The sequence below is a fragment of the Taudactylus pleione genome, unplaced genomic scaffold, assembly GCF_031769625.1.
Source record: "Taudactylus pleione unplaced genomic scaffold, aTauple2 ptg000046l, whole genome shotgun sequence".
Taxonomy (NCBI): Eukaryota; Metazoa; Chordata; class Amphibia; order Anura; family Myobatrachidae; genus Taudactylus; species Taudactylus pleione.
In genome coordinates this window covers 11,546,579-11,567,121 of record NW_028284448.1, presented here as the reverse complement: position 1 = coordinate 11,567,121, position 20,543 = coordinate 11,546,579, and the positions used below count along the sequence as shown (strand labels likewise).

At 45.2% G+C, this 20,543-nt stretch overlaps 1 protein-coding gene across 3 annotated transcripts in view; it reads left to right on the top strand.

Moving 5' to 3' along the window:
• Positions 1–20,543, top strand: part of CDK19 (cyclin dependent kinase 19) — a 258,639-nt gene that overhangs the window by 164,353 nt on the left and 73,743 nt on the right. For all 3 annotated transcript variants that reach the window (XM_088460484.1, XM_088460482.1, XM_088460483.1), the window contains exons 5-6: positions 9,041–9,098; positions 13,462–13,593. In XM_088460484.1, coding sequence (XP_088316610.1) covers positions 9,041–9,098; positions 13,462–13,593 — 190 coding nt within the window. The remainder of the gene's footprint in view (positions 1–9,040; positions 9,099–13,461; positions 13,594–20,543) is intronic.

Below are 20,543 nucleotides of genomic sequence, written 5' to 3'. Positions count from 1 at the left end.
CAACTTTCTGAAGTCAGTGAGCAGTTAATTCCACTAACCTAGCTTTGAGTCTGTAGTGCTGGAAACCTCAGAAAAGGTTCACTTTTTACTATTGTCGTGTACAGAGCTAAAGCAAGCACACTAGCTCTCTAATGGGCAGGTTTTGATTTGATCTAGGGAGATTTTTGTCTAACATCCCTGCATTTGTGCTAAAACAGTTCAGCTTCAGTTGTGTTCTGTTACTCGACTCCACAGCAGGAGGCTTTTCTTCTGGGGCTTATACTAAATTACAAAAAAAGAACAAAACTCTCTGCAGGGATGCTGGAATCTAACATGTTGATAATAATAACATATAGATGAGAACTCGATGTAGCTGCTTTTGTTCCCATGGTGACCCAAGCTCTTTCAGCCCATGCAGTATCATAAAGCTATATTCTTCACTGCTTCTGAGATTTTACAGTAGGGAGAACTATTTTAGAATAAAACATTACCTATTTTCATGAAATGTCTAAAATTGCTTAAACAAATATTAATTTTCTTAAAATGATAATAGTTACTTTTTCTAAATTATCTGTTTTTTTCCAGATTATAACTCACCGACTATTTTGGTAATTACCAGGTAATCTGACTATAATTTACAGTGTACCATGTAGGGTGACAATCCATAATCCATTTATAATGATGCGCCAATGCCCCTCATGCTATATAGTTAATTTTTTATAGAACACAGTTCTGTTTCATTTCCGAGGTATACACACCAGCCAGTACCTACAATTAACAGTTAATTTAACATCATGTCCTATATGCAGCCAATGCCCAACCCTGCACCTGGAGGGTGCTAAATCTCAGACTCATCTTACCTTTTCTGCGTTATCCACTGTTTTTTCTTTTCAACACACTGACTCCACTGAGTCAATTTATCTCTTCAAGTTGTGGGTCCATGCAGGGTCCACTAGGAGTTGACTTGTGAAACCTCCAGTTGACTCCCTGGGTGCAGTGACATGCATGAGGTCAGTGGCTGGGGAGGCACACATGGGGGTGGGTCTGAGTGCCGGGAGCCTGCCTCACCTACTACTCAATGTAACTCTCCCCTCACTACTTTAAGCTTCAGTGTCTATTGCTTCTCCTACCTGCATCACAAACTGTGGGCCTGATTCAGACCCGGACGCTATGCTGCGCTCACTCGCATTGAGCGATTTTTCGCAATCTGTGTATGCGTATGAGTCGCAGTGCGCGTGCGTGAACCAGTCATTGCGATGGGAAAGTGCTCGCCTGTAGCCCGCAGTCGGGCCGCTATTTTGAGTGACAGATAGTGCTGTTTGTGGGTGGTAACAGGGGAAGGTGCTTGAAAACGGGGGTGTGGATGTGCGAACGCAGGCATGCCCGACCGTCAGAACGGCGTTGAATGGGTGTGCATAATTAGCAAAGTAGCGTCATTACATATGTGACTGGGTTGTATTTTAGCCAGAACTGCTCGCAATGTTGTGGTGGGAAAAGGCTACCACAAGCGCTGCGAGCAGCTCCGATGGCTCTCAATGTTCCCGATTAATCCTACAACTGCCGGAGATGACGTGTTTTGCGAGTGGCAAAGGGGCGTCTTTATACAGGTGCGAGCGCATAGTGCGGCCGCTCGCTATTACTTAGTGGGCGGCCTTACGCGACGCTGTGCGAGCACATGACTAAATAGCCAGCCCCTTTTAGCCAGCGAGCGGACGCAAATAGCGTCCAGGTCTGAATCAGGCCCTGTGGCTTTTGCTCTTTCTCCCAGTGCTGCTGACTGAGCTTTGGTGGGTCTCTAGCAATGCACCTCCTGGTCACATGGCACATCCAAGGTGTCCATCAGTGCTCAAGGAACCCACCTCCCCCCATAGTGAGGCATGCCTCTTCTGGCTCTCTTTCTGTGCAGTATTACTCGCCATGGTGTGCCCCCCCCCCCCCCCCATTCCCTCAGCTCTGCAAGCAATGTCTGAGCTCTTTTTGCCTCCCCTCTCGTCTCTCCATGCTATTCTAGGGAGCTCCGCAGATTTTCCCAGTTTTAACAAAAAAATTATTACAATAAACGAAAAAGATGTTTATAAGTTATAAATATCTTCTTTGTATTATTCTAATCGTTTTTATATCAAAACTATGGAGCATGACAGGGAGTGTGATATGGGAGGGAGTATGACAGTGGAGGCTCTGCATCCCCTGCCTACCCTGATGGCACATCCCTGCCTGGGTGGTGTTTGTAAATATTTTTTCTGTAAGATTTTCTATATTAAGTGTAGCAAAAGCAAACAACAAGATGCAAGTTGGATAAAACAAATACATTAGCAATTTTAAAAAAGACTAACATTTCAATTCAGTTGACAGTAAAATGGACACTAGCACAAAATAAAATTGCAGTAGCAATATACATGCATATACATAATGCAGCATAGCTACCAACATTTGCGATCTGGAAGTCTGATCCCTCTGCATGCGCTGAAGACGAGTGTCTGAAAAATGAATGTGGCCTAGCAGCAAGGGGACTTCACAGTCATGTCCCTTGTTACTTGACGCTTCTGGGGTGTGCCCAGCTCTCCCCGAGCTGCTGGGCTGTCCCCTGGCTCTTCCCTACACTGTTTTATGCTACTCGCATGTGCATGGCATCTATTCAAGCACTACTCTGTTATGCAGGCCAGTGTGTGAGAGAACGCGCCAGGAAGAGTTATAGAGGCATGATACATGCCACCATAATATATCTCTCCCCATGACTCCAATGCTCTGGGGGGGGTTCTGCTAATTTCATGCCTCTTCTGGCAAGATCTGTGAGAGGTTACATTTATATTGCCACCCTTGTCATAACCATTGCTTTAAACATTTATAAATAAACAAACTTTCTCCTGACTTTTGTACAAATGATTATTATATTTTATTTATATAGTAGAATTTAAATTATGCTTGAGTTTTATACTAATAAACAGTATGCTTTATTCAGAGATGTACACAAACCCGATGGTTTCCGTACATATCCGATGGTGTGAGATCTGCGTATTGCGCATGTACAGATGTCGTTCTGCGAGATCGCTCCCAGTGCCCCCCAAGCCGCAGCATGCCGTTTGGGGAGGGGACTGGCCCCGTTTTCGATACTTCCCGAGGCCAGTATTCTGATGCAGTACACCTCTGAATCGGGCCCAGTGTTAGGTATATGAATTTTGTCTTATATTTATGAAACTACCAACATGGAAATTCAGCTACCAGTACCTGTGAAGCACCACAAACCTTTATCATAAGCCATAAGATCCTGCAATTAGGACAAGCTGAAGGGTACTGGGAGCCCTAGATGCCCTTTTGTCTCATACGTCCACTTCCATGAGGGTGGTTGAGGCAACGGGCTGAGGAGGAGGAGGATGTCAGAGCAAGTGCAGCTCATGATGTCACAGCCAGCCCCAAACCTACAGCCTAAAAGTGACACAGAGAAACAGCAGCTGTTTGAATCACAGAACAAGGTCGAAAGCGTACAAAGTGTGCATAAATGATTTAAATAATTGATTGCTCCCAATACCATTGTTAGCAATGGTAAAGAGAGTGTAAGTCTCTGGTGTGGGAAGTACTCAATGCAGGGCTGCCAGGAAAAATAAAAATCAGTCACATGATACCCTTCTTTCATTGGTTTAGGTGCCCCTGAAATATTGATGCTCTAAGCCCAATGATAACCCAGAATTAGACACTGCATTATTTTATGTCAACATGTATTAAAATACAGTTCAGTCAAGAAGGCTGCAGCACACCACGTTAGCAGTACATATGTGTAAATGAGCCCTGAGCATTCCAAGGGATGGCTTATAATACCATTTCTGGCCTGTGTTCCAATCTGCCTTTAAACAATATTCCAAATCAGACGTGCTCAAATCAACCGGCTGCCGCGCTTCCGGGGTTTGCGTTCCACTGTGGAACGTAAACCGGAAGTTGTCATCTGCTCCGGCTAGCGGGCACTTCTGGGTGACGCTAGCCAGGAGCAGCGACATAGTGTGCAGGGCTGGCTTGATGTGCTGAATGTCCCTGTAGCCTGGCAGAGGGCTGTTCACGTTGCTGCACATTGTTCCCCGACCACATTCCCTGATATAGGCAGGCTGCAGTGATGAGCTGAGGGGCTGAGCAGAGGACAGTGATTTGAGGAGGGGCTGAGGAAGGTGATGAGGGGCTGAGGATGGTGATGAAGGTCTGTGGGCTGAGGATAGTGATGAGGGAGGAGATGAGGGGCTGCATGCCGAGGGAGGTGATGAGGGGCTGAGGATGGTGATGAGTGACTGGAGAAGATGATGAGGAGCTGCAGGCTGAGGTCAGCGATGAGCGGCTGAGGATATGATGAGGGGCTGGGGGTGGTGGTAAGGTGCTGAGAATGGTGGCGAGGGGCTGAGGATGGTGGCAAGTGGTTGAGGATGGTGGCAGGGGGCTGAGGATGGTGGTGAGGGGCTGAGAATTGGGATGAGGGGCTGAAGGCTGAGGATGGTGATGAGGAGCTGAGGATGGTGCTGGGGGGCAGAGGGTGGTGCTCAGGGGCTGAGGAAGGAGATAACGGGCTGAACATGGTGGTGAGGGGCAGAGGATGGTGATGAGGGTAGAGAACAGTGATGAGGGCTGAGGATGGTGGTGAGGTGCTAAGGACCCGGGTGAGGGAGGGAGCGGGACCAGTGGCGGGCTGGGCCGGGGGGCAGTGTGCCATGTGCCCCCCGGGCCGCAGCGTCATGCGGGCCGCGGGCCGGTGCAGTCTGTGTCACTGTGACACAGACTGCACCGCGTGTGTAGCGCTGACCGGACGGAGTCCGGTCAGCGCTACATAGCACAAACACACAGCCGCCGGAGCCGGCAGCTGTGTGTTTGCTGTAATCAGCAGCCGATGAGAGTCTGTCAGACTCTCATCGGCTGCCGCTGCTCCCACTGAGGGAGCCATCTTCCGGCTCCCGCAGTGGGTAATGGGAGAGCCGTCGTCATGACGACGTCTCTCCCATAATGCAAAGCGGCCAGAGGAGCCGGTGGAAGCGTCGGGACCAGGAGCGGGAGTTTCAGGTAAGTGTTTTTTTTTTTTTTTTTATTAAGTCTCTCTCTACTGGGCGCACTGCCAAGGGGGGGGATTACTATGGGGGCACTACCAGGGGGGGGATTACTATGGGGGCACTACCAGGGGGGGGATTTCTATGGTGGCACTACCAGGGGGGGATTACTACTGGGGGCACTACCAGGGGGGTGGATTACTACTGGGGGCACTACAAGGGGGGGGACTACTACTACTGGGGGCACTACAAGGGGGGGACTACTACTACTGGGGGAACTACAAGGGGGGGACTACTACTACTACTGGGGGCACTACAAGGGGGGGCTACTACTGGGGGCACTACAAGGGGAGGGGACTACTACTAGGGGCACTGCATAGGGGGGAGGGGACTACTACTAGGGGCACTACATAGGGGGAGGGGTCTACCACTGGGGGCACTGCGAGGGACCACTGCTGGGGGCTCTATATAAAGGGCAATACTGGGGGTACTGCATAGGGGGGAGACTACAACTGGGGCCACTATTTAAGGGACATTGCATAAGGGTTACCACTATTGGGGTCACTGCATGGGGGGGTGGACTGCTACTGGGGGCACTGCATAGGGGGTACCACTATTGGGGGCACTATATAAGGGGCTTACTACTGAGGGCACAAGGGGCACTGAACAGGGGGGAAAACTACTGGGGGCACAAGGGGCACTGCATAGGGGGGGATCACTACTGGGGGCACTACTGGAGGCCTGCGTAAGGGTGTTATCTCCTGTGGCACACGGGGGCACTGCATATGGGCACTACGACAGGGGGCTGCCCCATATCTTTATTTTTACCTTACATTAATCCCATATGGACCCGCCTCCTCCCTGAAACACTTGAGGGGGGGCGGCGCCGTAGCACGCACGTTCTTCGGGCACCCTGGCTACACGCTACTCCTCTGCCAGGGCCGCCTGCATGCATTTGCCCCCCAGGCTAAAAGTTGCCAGCCAGCCCCTGAACGGGACCAAGTTCCAACCCACTTGTCTGGTCAGGACTCTCTGGAGAGAGACACTCACTGGTCTGGACTTTCTGGAGCGATTGGAGGCACTCACTGGTCTGGAGGCTGGTGTCCTGTTTGCTTGTTTTTTTCTGTAGGGGCTAGTGTGTTTGTATTTCTGTAGGGGCCAAAGTTTTCTTTTTTTCTTGTGCAATGTTTTTCGTTTGCGCATACGACTGAGTTGCACCACGCATGGGTCTCGATGGTGTTTGTACAGAGTTGCAGTAGAGATTCAGACGCACGCACCAAGTGTAGTGTGTTAGAAATGTGTTGGCCATTCCTAGGCGGTTACAGGGTGTTGGCTAATCAGACGCAGATGTCATTTAGTATGGGCATATTATTAGAATGACATGGGCGTGTTGCTGAAAGTGGTTGCATAGACAAACACTGAATTGCTCACAGTTGAGGCCATACAGATGACCTGTACCTAGCATAGGGCTGGTGAAAGTTTCAAAGGTGTGACCAATGATGGCGTCTAAAGACGCACAAAGCATAATTGCAGCATCTGCAGACACTCACAGTGGGCGTCTCAGTCATTGCACATTGGGCACACGAAAGTAGACCAGGGGAGGGCATTGTACCGGCATTAAAATAAAGTCGCAGACGCAACTACAGCAAAAGAAGCAGGGAAGGTCACAACTGCGTCCAACTCAGAATCAGACCCTATGAGGAGGAATCACGCCCCCCTTGGCAGACCCTGTCCCCATTACGGCTGCTGCCACAAACTTCCTGGGCTGGTTTCCATCCCAATCCGCCCCTGGCAAGTTGTATATATCTTTCAGTGCTACTACCATATTTTGTATTGGAAAGAGCATAGGGCCTGATTCAGAGCCGGACGCTCTGACCAGAGCGCTCTCGCTCTGAATCAGGGCCCTACTACCTAAACTTGGAGCGGCCTCTTGGATGCTCGCATAGCTGTGGGTTACCACCCACAGCTTATGCGAGCGTCCATGATGATGGTCGCGATGGTCAAGACCATCGCGACCATCGGGCTTGTGACGGGATCCTGCGGTAGGGTCTCGGTGACTGCAAGCCCTGGAGTGATTTTGGCTCTATCAGAGCCAAAATCACTCCCACTGACATCACTAGTGATGTCAGTGGGGCCGGACCCAGACGGTAGGCATACCCATGGGAACGCCTCCGTCTGGCAGCCACGCCCCCGACACGCCCACCAAAGGGGGCATGCTGTCAATCAACATCGACAGCATGCCCCCTTTGGTGCGAGACCTGGAGCGATGGCTTCCCCGTCGCTCCCCGGGTCTCGCGCTTGCGCACGACGGAGCTACCTCCGTCGTGCGTATGCGCACTAGGGCACCATCGACCCGCTTGCGAGCGCTCAGCGCTCGCGAGCGGGTCTGAATCAGGCCCATAGTACCGTATATAGATAATACATGACAAAATTGTATTTAAAGTCTGTGTTAATTTTTATTCAATTTAATAGTGTGCATCTATGCAAACTAAGGCCGTGTTATTCCTTTATTTTATAAGAGTCACTCAAGATATCTTGGTATTACAGTAATTGCAATTTAAATATTGAATCTGAAAGATTACATACTTGTACAATGGAGAACAAGTGTGACTTACATGTTTCAGTGATCCTCACAGCTTACACTTTGAAAATACTCAAGGAGCACTGGCTGACCCTTGATATCACAATTTTAACCTGCAACCTCAGTTGCAATTAAGGGCCTAATTCAGAGCCGGACGCTATTTGTGCTCGCTCGTTCAGAAAAAGGGGCCGGCTATTTAAATTGAGCGCTCGCTCTTTGCAGTCTGTTGACGCCTCTATGTCTGAGCGAGCGAAAGAAACATGCGCTCGCTATTTTGTAAAGACACCCCCTGGCCGCTCGCATCCTACGTCATCTCCGCTATTTATTTGATTAATCGAGTACATCGAAAGGCGTCTGAACTGCTCACAGTGCTTGTGGTAGGATTTTCCTACCGCAATCATGCGAACAGTTCAGGCTAAGAGACAACCAAGTGACGTGGTCGATGACGCTGCTTTGTTAATTATGCACACCCTTAAAACACCCGTTTTGACCGTTTGGCACGCCTGCGTTCGGATCACCACTCCCCGTTTTCAAGCACCTTCCCCTGTTACCACCCACAAACGCCTCATCCTGTCACTCAAATTAACAGGCACTCGCTATTTTGCGAGCGCTCGATTTCCGACCGCAATGACTGGTTGGCGCATGCGCATTACGACCCATACGCATGCGCAGATGTGCAAACATCGCTCGGAGCGAACGAGCGGCCGCTTACGAGCGGCTCTGAATCAGGCCCTAAGTTTTTTGACTTTCAGTGATTTGGCCAGGAACCATTTCATATGATTCTTGGTCTTTCAATTCATGGTTGGCAAACTGAATGCTTTGTACTTGAGCTGTAAACTAGGGAATTATCTTTATCTAGTGTAGGAACTTTTGGATGCTTCATCCTTAAGGGGCATTGACATTGTCTCATATGGGGTCCCTGCATAATGTACAAAGGGTCCATGTCACTCTTATACATTGTATCTGAAGAAGCAAAATAAATACACCAAGCACATTTACACTGTAAGCACTTAAAAAAAAATAACTAAACTAAATAAACACTCCCCAGAATATGAATATGAAGCATTCATGTTAATTTTGGTAGATTGGACTTCATGGACTTCATCAAGAATTAAATAATCGACAAGAGCTGTAGACATTAATTATAGATATAGCAAGTATGTACTCTGACAATAGCAATGTATGTAAATACATGTTTCTGATAATTAAGAATACAATATTTTTAGTTTAATACTGTAAAATTTTTATTTGTTCGTGAATAACAACTTAGAGAACAATTTTGTCATCCATGCTAACCTCAAACGTCCTTGTAATCATGTTTTACTCTAGTTACCAAACCAATTAAATCAGCTTTTTAAATATGGTCTAAAAATAAATTTAATAATTCTATTTCATCCCATTTTATAATGTAAGTTACAATAAGGGCTATAAAGAGATTTAATAAAGTACATTTTATGTTTTGCAGAAACCAGCAAATATCCTGGTAATGGGGGAAGGCCCTGAAAGAGGAAGAGTGAAGATAGGTAAAACAAAAAAACATAAATGCATGTGTCTTCTGGTTTAATACTGGATATGTGATCAAGGGTAGTTTTATTGCAAAGATACAAGTGACACTTATATTAAAAAGTGCTATTTTGAAAAAATTTGATGCAGCTTTAAAATAGTATTCCTGTAATAGAACTCTAGCTCTATCTCACTGTCACACAACCTCTCGTCTAACCAGCATTACCATTAACCGAATGAATGTATCTTAAGGTATTGTCAATTTACTAAGCCTTGGATGGAGATAAAGTGAACGGAGATTAGGTCATAACTGCCATGTCACAGGCTGTGTTTGAAAAATGACAGGAGCTGGTACTTTATCTCCGTCCACTTTATCTCCATCCAAGGCTTAGTAAATAGACCCCTAATTTCTAATTTTAACTCAAAGTAATCTCTCACATTCCAATAATTGGCCAGGTTTCCCAACCCATCCCTTTGAACCCCTCCGCTTATATGACAAGGGGAGAATGGTGGGAGAACATATGTGACATGAAAAGAGTGGGGAAGACTCATCTTGCCATGTGTGTTACCCCTCTGGTTCCTACCTCCAGTGGAGGAGTGCTTTTGGTACTCACAGCAGATTCCTTTTCTGCTGCTTCATTAAGGAAGGAAGTCTGTGCAGAGAACTGCTGCTGATGTTACAAGCACACTCCTCAGAGTACTTACATGATGGAGAAATAATGTGTAGCACTCTTCCTCCATAGGGAGAGAAGCATGTAGCAGAACATACTTCCTGACTGTGCTGTACAGTTGCCAACTATCGAGACTGACCAACCAGGATAAGGACAGTTGGCAGAATGATTGAGCTCCTGCAGCTTTGACTATCTACTGGAAAGCAGACAATGCTAAGCAGCCCCAACATTAAGTAATACCCACACTTCATAAATCTCACCCAACTAGTTATTAGGGCTAGTTTCTAGATGCCAAACACAGCTGCCTCTGACAATTCCTTGTCACTGTACTCTGATTTGGATTCTAGATATATACAATTATGTTTGTCAGTACAAGTACTAACATTCTCGATTACCTGATGCTGTGGGTCTACTACTTGGGTGTTCGGATGTTCTTTATTTTTGGGATTTTATTCATAGCGAGGACCCACACACTTTGTTTCACCAGTCTATACAAATTTCCCAATATACCAAATAATAACCCCATGAATTTGATATGATCATTATTTGGTATATTGACCAAAATGTGTCCATAAGCTGTGGTATTAGTCCCATTGCCCTGTATCACAATGTATGTGGCCAGTGTTAGGCCTGAACATCGTTAAAGTACTGTTCTTTAGAACAAGAAAAGATGGATTGATTGCATTTACAGTATGTATGGTAGTGCAAAAAGATAGCCAGACAATTACTAGCTGCGAGTATCTGGTACACATAAACAAAGTTCATTTATAAACTCTAATTGCAAATTCTAAATGCACACCCTTCACTATCTCATAATTGAAACTGCTTTATTCCATCTTTTCTGCTGAGGCCTTAATGGTATTAATCTTAGAACTAGTTTTCATTTACTGTATAAAAGAAGTCATACCATACATAACAACTTCCGATAAATGCTTTCTGGGAGCAGCCCTCCTGCAGGCTGGTTCGGGGGGCGGGGCATGGCCGTTGATGTAATTGGGCCCGCCTCTTTCCCGGAAAAGTCTACGAGGGGGCTAAACGAAGCAAATCACGCAGTTTAGCCCCGCCCCTCCCCGCAACTTGCAAATTCCCCATTAAATCTCCCCATCCTGCCCGCTTCACTAGGAAGTGGTCAGGATGCGGGAGATTTGCCCACACTTCCGGGGGTGCGGGGGGCTACCTGAAAAATCGGGAGCCTCCTGCGACTTCTGTGAGTGTAGGCAAATATGAGTCATACATGTTTCCCAACAAGCTACAAAGTAAAATATACCAATAATAAAACATTTAAAGAAAAAGTTCTGCACCTAGGAATTTTGAAAGGGGACCTGCAAAGCGTTAAGACAACACCAGTAGAGTGGTGATAAGACCAATATTACTGCATCATGAGATCTTCACATTAAGCAAGCTGCCTTTCCCTTAAAGCTAGATGTTATTACCAGGTCTTCCATGCTAAGTTATAGAGGCTACACTTCATAAGGTATTTTAATCATTTAGTATGGACGGGACACTATTTTTGGTGTCCAAATACTACATACTAAAGACCTAAGATAGTGGTGGACTGATAGCGAGCAGGCAGAAAGAGTAAAACTGGAACCGGTGAAAGGGTTCCCCGGCTGTGGCATTACACCCCCATTAGAAAGAGTCCAGTGCTGGTTATGGAAAATACAGGGGACCCCTACTCATTTTGCCCCCTGTATTTCCACCACCAGGACCGGCTCAGCAGAGCCTTGTGCTGGTTCATAAAATACAGGGGAACACTATGCATTTTTTCCCCTGTATTTTAAGAACCAGGACAGGCTCAGCAGAGCCCAGTGCTGGTTGTTAAAATACAGGGGACCCCTACGTATTTTTGTCCCCTGTATTTTAAGAACCAGGACAGGCTCAGCAGAGCCCAGTGCTGGTTGTTAAAATACAGGGGACCCCTACGCATTTTTTGTCCCCTGTATTTTCAGAACCAGGACAGGCTCAACAGAGCCCAGGGCTGGTTATGCTGGTGGGAAGGAGGGAAGTGGGTGGGGCACGTAATTTTTTTTTATCTTTACGGTTTCCTTATTTTAAACACACTGAAAGATGCATGGATTTCACGGATCCGTGCATCTTTCTCGGACCTGCTCATGCTAGACTTGCTATCCAGAAGCAGGTCTGTTTTTCTTTTATGAGTTTTCAGAAGTAATAGTGTGCGAGGGAAACACTGGCACTCTATTACATTGCCCGAGTTGTATGCTCACAATGGCAAAACATCTGGATGCGCGTTTTGTCATTGTGAGTTCTGAAAATGTGCGGGTATAGCTCTATGCTCGCTCATTTTCAAAACCCCTATTACACCTCGCCCAAAATATTAAACAGAAGATAAAAGAATAACAAAATCTACAAATTATATATTTAAGTAATGAAGCATACAGGTAAAATTGGGATGGGTATGGGATGCCAGGCGCTCGGGATCCCAGTGGTCAGAATCCAGACGTCGGCACCTCTACCAGGTTACAATTCCGACGGCTCTAGGTAAGTAACCCTAACCTAACCCCTAGTCCTCCCCAGTGCCTAAACCTAACCTCCACATACCCTAAACCTAACCCTCCCCCCTTAGTGCCTAACCTTAACCCTCCCCCTAGTGTCTAGCCCTAACCCTCCCCCTAGTGTCTAACCCCCCCCTAACCTCCTTACCTACCTTCAGGATTCTGGTGGACGGGATGCCGGCGCCGGTATTCTGATAAGTTTCGGGATTTCGACGTAGGTATCCTGAACGCCGGAATCCCTGCTGTCGGGATTCTGAACGTATCCCATAAAATTCACTATTAAGGTTGTTTGCTCACATACATTCAACTCTCCTCCTTTCTGTTTAATTATAGTAAAAAGTATGAAGTCCCTGTGGTTCTCTGTGTAGGCATGTGAATAAAGTGCACACAGAAGTAGATGATTGATGATAGAGTAGGTAGGAGGCAAAGTAGACCATGTTCCATCTGTTTCCTAAAAGTACCCATGTGCTCCTAACTATCAGTGATCCCTATGTCAGCATTTGTCTCTGCTCTAATGAAAATGGAGCGGGAAGATAATAGAAAGCAGTCCATGCATACAATCCTCACACTATACTTTGTACTCCCACTGCTGCACTATTACACAGTATAGTGTTGAAACATTTCCTCCTCCAGCATCACAAACATTAAATGCCACAGCTTTTAGACAAAGGCAAAAAGCTCAAATGGCAAAACATTGCATGTAACAATCCATGATGCTGGGAGTGCAGTCAGCACTGTCTGCTCCTCTTCTATGACAGGAGCCAGGTGTCACAGGGGAATGTCGCACTGCAGCACCCGGCTCCTGTCACTGTAGAAGAGCTGGCATTTTGGTGTCACCCCCACATGAAGCCACTACTATGCCCTATCTCAACACTTCACAGTTTGTAAAATCACACATTTGCATCGGTCTGCTTCCATCATCTTTTTTTCCTCGCATTCCTATCTCAATAGGTAAGTATGAGTTAGTGGTGGTGTTCTACATTTCTCACATAGTTATCTGAACTAAAACTATATAATGTCATGTAATATATTTTTCAGTAATCACTTTTCATTATCATGATAGTTATCATCGATGTGTTTCTAAGAGTTTGTACTTTAGCAGGCGCTATTTTGTGTTATTAGTTAGTGGATTAATACAGTTTTGATATTTGGGGATAATTTTTTCTTATGTGTATAAACATAATATTATTTTATTGTAGCTGACATGGGCTTTGCTCGATTATTCAATTCTCCATTGAAACCACTAGCTGATCTGGATCCAGTGGTGGTGACGTTTTGGTACAGAGCGCCGGAGTTGTTGCTTGGTGCAAGACACTACACTAAGGCTATAGGTAAGCAATAAAGGAGATCTTGTTCATGCAACTTTTACTTACCAGTACTTGAGAAAATGATCAATCATCCTTTTAAGAACATGTAACAAATCTAATCTCATGTGACAGAACCACAAGTGCAAGAGTCTAATGGACAATAGAATTTAATCATGATGGAATGGCACAAACGTAAGTAATCAGAGTAATGTAAAGATCCCCTAAAACAGGGAACCAATTAATTTATCTACATTTCAAAGTTATACATAAAGTAGTGCATATACTGTACAACCATTCTTGTGGACTTTAGCTTATGTAGAATACAACGGGAAGCCGACGGATGGAATCCCGACCGCAGGCCTCCCGACTGTCTAATCCCAGCAAGGGTTAAATTACAGGCGTCGAAATCCCAACGCCTGTAATTTTACCTACGCCGGGAGCCCGACACCCGGCTTACCGATCGAAGGTAAGCCGGGGGCAGGGCACGGACAGCCGCGCGGGGGGGGGGAGGGTTAGGTTAGGGGGCTCCCGGGGGGTCTTAGGGTTAGCCTAGGGGAAGGGGAGGTTAGGGTTAGGCATCCCCGGGGGGAGGTTAGGGTTAGGCACCCCGCGGGAGACTTAGGTTTAGGCAGCGGGGAGGGGGGGGTTAGGTTTAGGCACCCCCGGGAGACTTAGGTTTAGGCAGCAGGGAAGGGGGGGTTAGGTTTAGGCACTTAGAGGGGGGATTTGGGTTAGGCACTGGGGGGGTAGGTTAGGGTTAGGCACCCTTAAGGGAGGGTTGGGGGGCAGGGTAAGGTTAGTTTACACTTACCTTAGTGCAGTCGGGATTTTCACCCATGTCGGAATGCCGCTGTTGGGATTTGAACCGGTGGTAAATTATACTGATCCTGAATACAACATAATACATGTGGCAGCTAAGATCAAAAAAATATACATTTCAGAATACAATTCTGTTCTACCAAATAACAATACAATTCTGTTCTACCAAATAGGTGGATATACACTTTTGGGAGTCAGTGGGTGTATTTATAAAACTGGCCCATAACACATTTGACCTACAAACAACTTCCATGTCATGCTTATAGAGATGAGATCCAGCATGCATTTGCTATAGATGCAGTTTAAGAAGTGAGAAGCCCCGTGTGCAGACTCTCTGGTTTTGTGCCAGTCTACTGCATATGCACATGTCTCTGGAAACATGGCTTCTTCTCCATGTTCCCAGTGACTTCTCTACTGCACATGCCGAAATCTCCAGGAAAATGGCCACCGCACCTTTTACCTAGTTATTTCTGCTGATCTGCAGGGTTGGCTGATGTGGGTCTCTGAGAGGTAAATATAATTATATGGGTGAATGATGTGCGTTGTGGGCCCCCATGGGCCTATGTGCAACCAGCACCCTGCACAAATTATAGATACGATGATGATGTGTTGTCCAAGGTATCATGTATTGCTGAGTGTGTAAATGTGATAGGACAACCTGATTGTTTATTAATTCAGTGTTTATTAAGTGTTTATTAATTCAGTGCAGAATGTACTTAACAATTCGCCAGCTCCTCAAAATATAAGATTTTGTTTTATGGAACAAAATATCTAAATTAACTTGAAGGGAAGGAGTGGTTATTATGAACACATGTAAGCAATGCTTATTTTATGGTACACCATAGAGCTTTTTGGACCAATATATTAAACCTGGAGAATCTGCAACCATTGAGTTTTGAAAGTCCATATTTTAACCAGGGAAAAATCCCAGTACATAATTAGGCATAAATAATACGTAAGCCACTCCATATAGATACACCTGTGGTTACCATGGGGGTGTTATATTGCTGTACCAGCACCATTCCTCCTACTTCAATTGTAATACTATCATATTTCATTCACTTGCATTTTCTGTACATCCTCCTTTAAATTTCCATTTCAATCACTGAATACACCAATGCTTTATAATAGACAAAGTTTTTATATTTTATGTACAATATAAATAAATCAGCAATGTTCATTTACAGTTCAGTTATTGAAAAAATAGAGTCGAACAAACAGTATTTTAAGAGACAGGAGGGAAGCTAAAATTGAAGACAGTGGAGGACCTGTAGAGTAATGACTTTATATTGTACTGGGTAATGCTCATAGAAACATGCCTATGTGGCTCCCTCATCTTGTTCCATCATCTCTCACAAAATACAAGAGCAGACGAGGGGGCGGGACTGAACTGTCTGCATAATTAGGCCACTCCCCGATGACAATATGCCTTAAAATCGCACGTCTGTGAAGAGGGGACTGAGCCAAAATGCCGCAATTATTAAAGAATCTTGTCACATTGGCCGATCCCCAGGGCTCTGTACTTCCCGGAATTATTCTCCCTATCCTGCACACTTTATCCACTCTTCTGGGAGTTCGGAGGACTCCCCAAAAATGTGGGTGTCTCCCGGACTTTCCAGGAGAGTAGATAACTATGATACAGTATATGCTCTATGTAAGTTACAGTTCCTAAAACAGTCTGTGAAGGGTTTGGGAGTAAGGAGACGTGAAGAGGAAAAAAAAGATTTTGGTTTAAAAAATAAACTTTTGTGTTCTGAGAGGTACTGTTCCTGCATATGCACCACTGTAATAATTATAGTGATGTATTTCATCATATAAATTTGGATTTGTATATTGAGAATAAAACCTTTGGGCCTGATTCAGAGCCGTTCGCTATTTGCGGTCGTTCGTTCAAAAACAAGGGGTGGCTATTCAAATGAACCGTTCGCACATTGCAGTCTGTTCACACCTCTAAGTCTGAACGAGCGAGCAAAACATACGCTCTTTTATTTCTTAAAAACGCCCCCTGGCCACTCGCACCATACGTCATGTCCGCTATTTATTAGATTAATCGAGAACATCGACCAGGATATGAACTGCTCGCTATTCTTGTGGTTGGTTTTTTCAACCGCTATTTTGCGAGCAGTTCTGAGTTAAAAAAAACCAAGTGACGTGGTCATTGACGCTGCTATATTAATTATGCACACCCATAAAACGCCCGTTTTGACCTTTAAGCACGCCTGCGAACGGATCTCCACTCCCCGTTTTCAAGCACCTTCCCCTGTTACCACCCGCATACGCCTCATTCTGTCACTCAAAATAGCAGGCACTCGCTATATTGCGTACAAATGATTTTCGGCCGCACTGACTGGTTCTCGCATGCGTACTAAAAACCGTACGCATGCGCAGATGTGCGAACATCGCTCGGAACGAGCGTACTGCCGCTAGCGAGTGGCTCTGAATGAGGGCCTTTGTGCGGCAGTGGGCAACTTTTAAGAGTATGACTAAAATCTTGATTAATGCTTTCAATAAAAAATTAGATTTGGTCACAGATCATACCAGGTAAACCTCATTTCTTGGATTGCGTAAGTATAAATGGGTATATGGGCACGCAGAAAGGGCATTTGCCCCCCCATTATTTTTGTTTGGTGGGCAAAGACTGTTTTGCCTCCCCCATGAACTTCTACACAAAAAACGAATGGAGATGAATGAAATGAAAATGGGGATGAAGCGATAGTAATTTTATTTGAACTCGCCAACTGTTGTCATTTCTGTTTACTAAAAATTAACTTATCATGTTTGTTCTGCGTACATTTTCTTCTTGCAAACATTTTTTTTTTCTTCCTTAGAAGCCCCACTCATTTTGCAGCCGGGTCGATGGTGGCCCAGAGCGCATGCGCACGATGGAGCCGTCTCCGTTGTGCGCATGCGCGAGACCCGGATAGCGAAGGGCAATCCGTCGCTTCGGGTCTCGCAACAAAGGGGGCGAGCTGTCAATGTTGAGTGGCTGCCCAGACGGAGGTGTTCCCATGTGAACGCCTGCCGTTTGGGGGCTGCCCCAGTGACATCACAAGTGATGTCAGTGGAGAGATTCCGGCTCTGTTAGAGTCGAAATCTCTCTGGGGCTTGCGGCCACGAGACCCTACCACAAGGGTCTCGTCGCAAGCCCGATGGTCGCGATGGTCTTGACCATCGCAACCATCATCCTGGCCGCTCGCTATAGCTGTGGGTGGTCACACAAAAAAAAAAAAATGCCCTGATTCAGAGCGAGCACTCTTTCAGAGCGTCCGGCTCTGAATCAGGGCCATAGAGAGTAAATGACTGCAGCCTGCGGATGGTTTGAAACGTTAGCAGCAGTCTCATTGTCGCCAGATCGTAGCACATACCAGATATTATAGCACATACCATAACCAGTGAGGCAGTGACTATAGATTTAAAAATACTCCCAATTAAATGAGATTAGAATGTCAACGAAATCTAAATAAAAACTAGGTTAATAACTATGAAAAATAAAAAATTTTAAGATGAACAATTGAATTTATCTATTTTTCTAACAGCTTTTATACTACTTGGTAGTTAATATTAATAATAATATTTATTTAATAATGTGTAAATACATTTTTATATTAAAATAAACAACGAAACTGGGGTTGGTCAACCCCAGAAACACTAACGAAAATGAACATAGGATTTCTTTGTATATCTACAGTCCAGGCTTGCCTACCCTCCCGATTTGGCCGGGAGCCTCCCGATTATCGGGTGCCGCTCCCGGCCCCCTGGGAAGGCAGGCAAGCCGCCATCCCTCCCTACCCCCCCGCACAGTCACTAGCACGACCCCCGCAGCGGGGGGCCCGGTGACGCGATTGCGCTGAATCGCGTAATTGTAGCCCCGCCCCCCGCTTTACAATGCCGTTGACTCCGGCATTGTGAAGAGGGAGCGGAGCCGCGATGACGCGACCTTGCGGCCACGCTCCCGTCCCGCACTGGCCACACCCCCGCAACAACATTACTGTGCGGCCACGCCCCCCGCTGTAAGCTGACATTCAGCCCCCTCCCGGAAGGAGGGAGCTGAATGTCGGCAAGTATGCTACAGTCACTGTTACAACTGTCGGAAAATGAGATGCCAAATTCAAGAAAAAAGGGCTCCATGCCTTATAGTAGTCCTTGGCCTTTACCCCCCCCCCCCCTCCCATTAAAATGTTTGTTTTTATGCCCCTGTATACAATGTATATCTGTTTATTGCATCTAAGCTAAAACACACAATGAGAATGTCCATAAACTAGTATTTAAAAAGGTTGACTTTCCTTCTAAAAACCTGAAAACTCCATTCCTGTTATGATTGCTGCTAATCAGAAAAGCATAAAAGTTGTTACAAAATAATTTCTTATGATGTCTTTCTTTTCCAGGTACAATAGTACCTGGAAAAACATCTTCTTTAAGCAATTTTGCTGCCTCTATATATTGAAACTCTTGTTCCTTTTGAACGCATGTGGATTGAAGGGTCACTTTTACAATGATTAATTAAATTAAAAGTTCTTGCCTGTCTATTAGATCTCATCACAGCCACACTTTGAAGCCTAGCACTGGCTGCTACTAGATGAAGCACATTGGAAGTTTATGACACTTAGTAGTATATTTACTAAAGGTCGATCTTAATCAACTGAAATCGACTCAAAATCGACTGTATAAATCACTGGCCAAATCTCTTATTTACTAACATTCGATTTTGATATTGATTTCAAAAACAGAATGTGATGTGGGTCGATTTTCAAGAGTGTGAAAATGGTCTATTTGGAATGTGCACTACAAAATCACCTGCAAAATCGACAAACACTTCCTTATGTACACCTATTGGATAAAATCATATCACATGCACTGTAAGCTACAGAAACTCATTATAAAAAGGCTGGCATACACCCAAGCAAATTGAATGAGTGTTTTGTAGACCTACGCCGAGAGAACGACACCCGGCTTACCGGTCGAAGGTAAGCCGGGTGCTGACAGCCGGGGGGGGGAGGGTTAGGTTAGGGGCTCCCGTGGGGGACTTACTGTTATGCACCCCCCTGAGAGGTTAGGTTTAGGCTGCGGGGAAGGGGGGGTTAGGTTTAGGCACTTAGAGGGGGGTTAGGGTTAGGCACTTGGGGGGGAGGTTAGGATTAGGCACCCTAAGGAAGGGTTAAGGGGTAGAATTAGGTTAGTTAGTACTTACCTTAGGACGATCAGGATTTTCATCCTTGTCAGGCTGGCGCTGTCGGGATTTGAACCATGTGGCCGGTGGTAATTCATACTGAATCCCTAATTAAATCCCCTTTCACAGTCCACACATAACCTCACACATTGTTTTTCTTTCACATCCTCCTGACATTTGGCCGACATTCCTGTGTATCAATGCCTATTTCCTTATAGATTGTAAGCTTTCAAGCAGGGTCTTCCTACCTATATATTTGTCTGTTATTACCCAGTTTTGTTCTATTAATGTTTCCAATTGTAAAGCGCAACGGAATATGCTGCGCTGTATAAGAAACTGTTAATAAATAAAAATAACTACTTTATAGGCATCATAATTACGTTCCTACCAATACAATGGTGTTTAGAAGCTACAAATCACCTGTTTTTTAATAATCTATTTATTTGGGGGGTTTTTTTGTCGATTTTGTTGGCAATTTTCAATCCGACTGTTAGTAAATGAGAGAATCCTTTAGTGGTCTATTGATGTTTGGTGGATGGACAATTTTGGTTGATATTCGGTTTTGAAGTTGATTTTAACCTAGAGAAATCACCTATAAATACACCAAAGCCAAAATCGACCTTTAGTAAATATACCCCTTAGTGGCATCCATATAGCTTTTCTGGTACGGACAAAAATAATTTATATCCTTATAAAACATGATTCCGTTTGATTATTGAACTGGACACTGATGGCTCTTTGAACTAAAGCAAATGTTTTAAATAAAAAGAAAACTTTCCTGGACAACTTAATCATTGTTGTTCATTAAAGAATTTATGGACAGTTAGATGGTTTGGATGTAATCTCACTGAACTTCACATATAAATCTGACATTAGAGCTTAAACATTGTCTTGTGTTTTTGTTATTGCGCTAACACAGTTTGTCTATGACAACAGGAAATAACCAAATAATAGGACAGGTCAAGCATGTAAGCTCCCAGAATCCCAA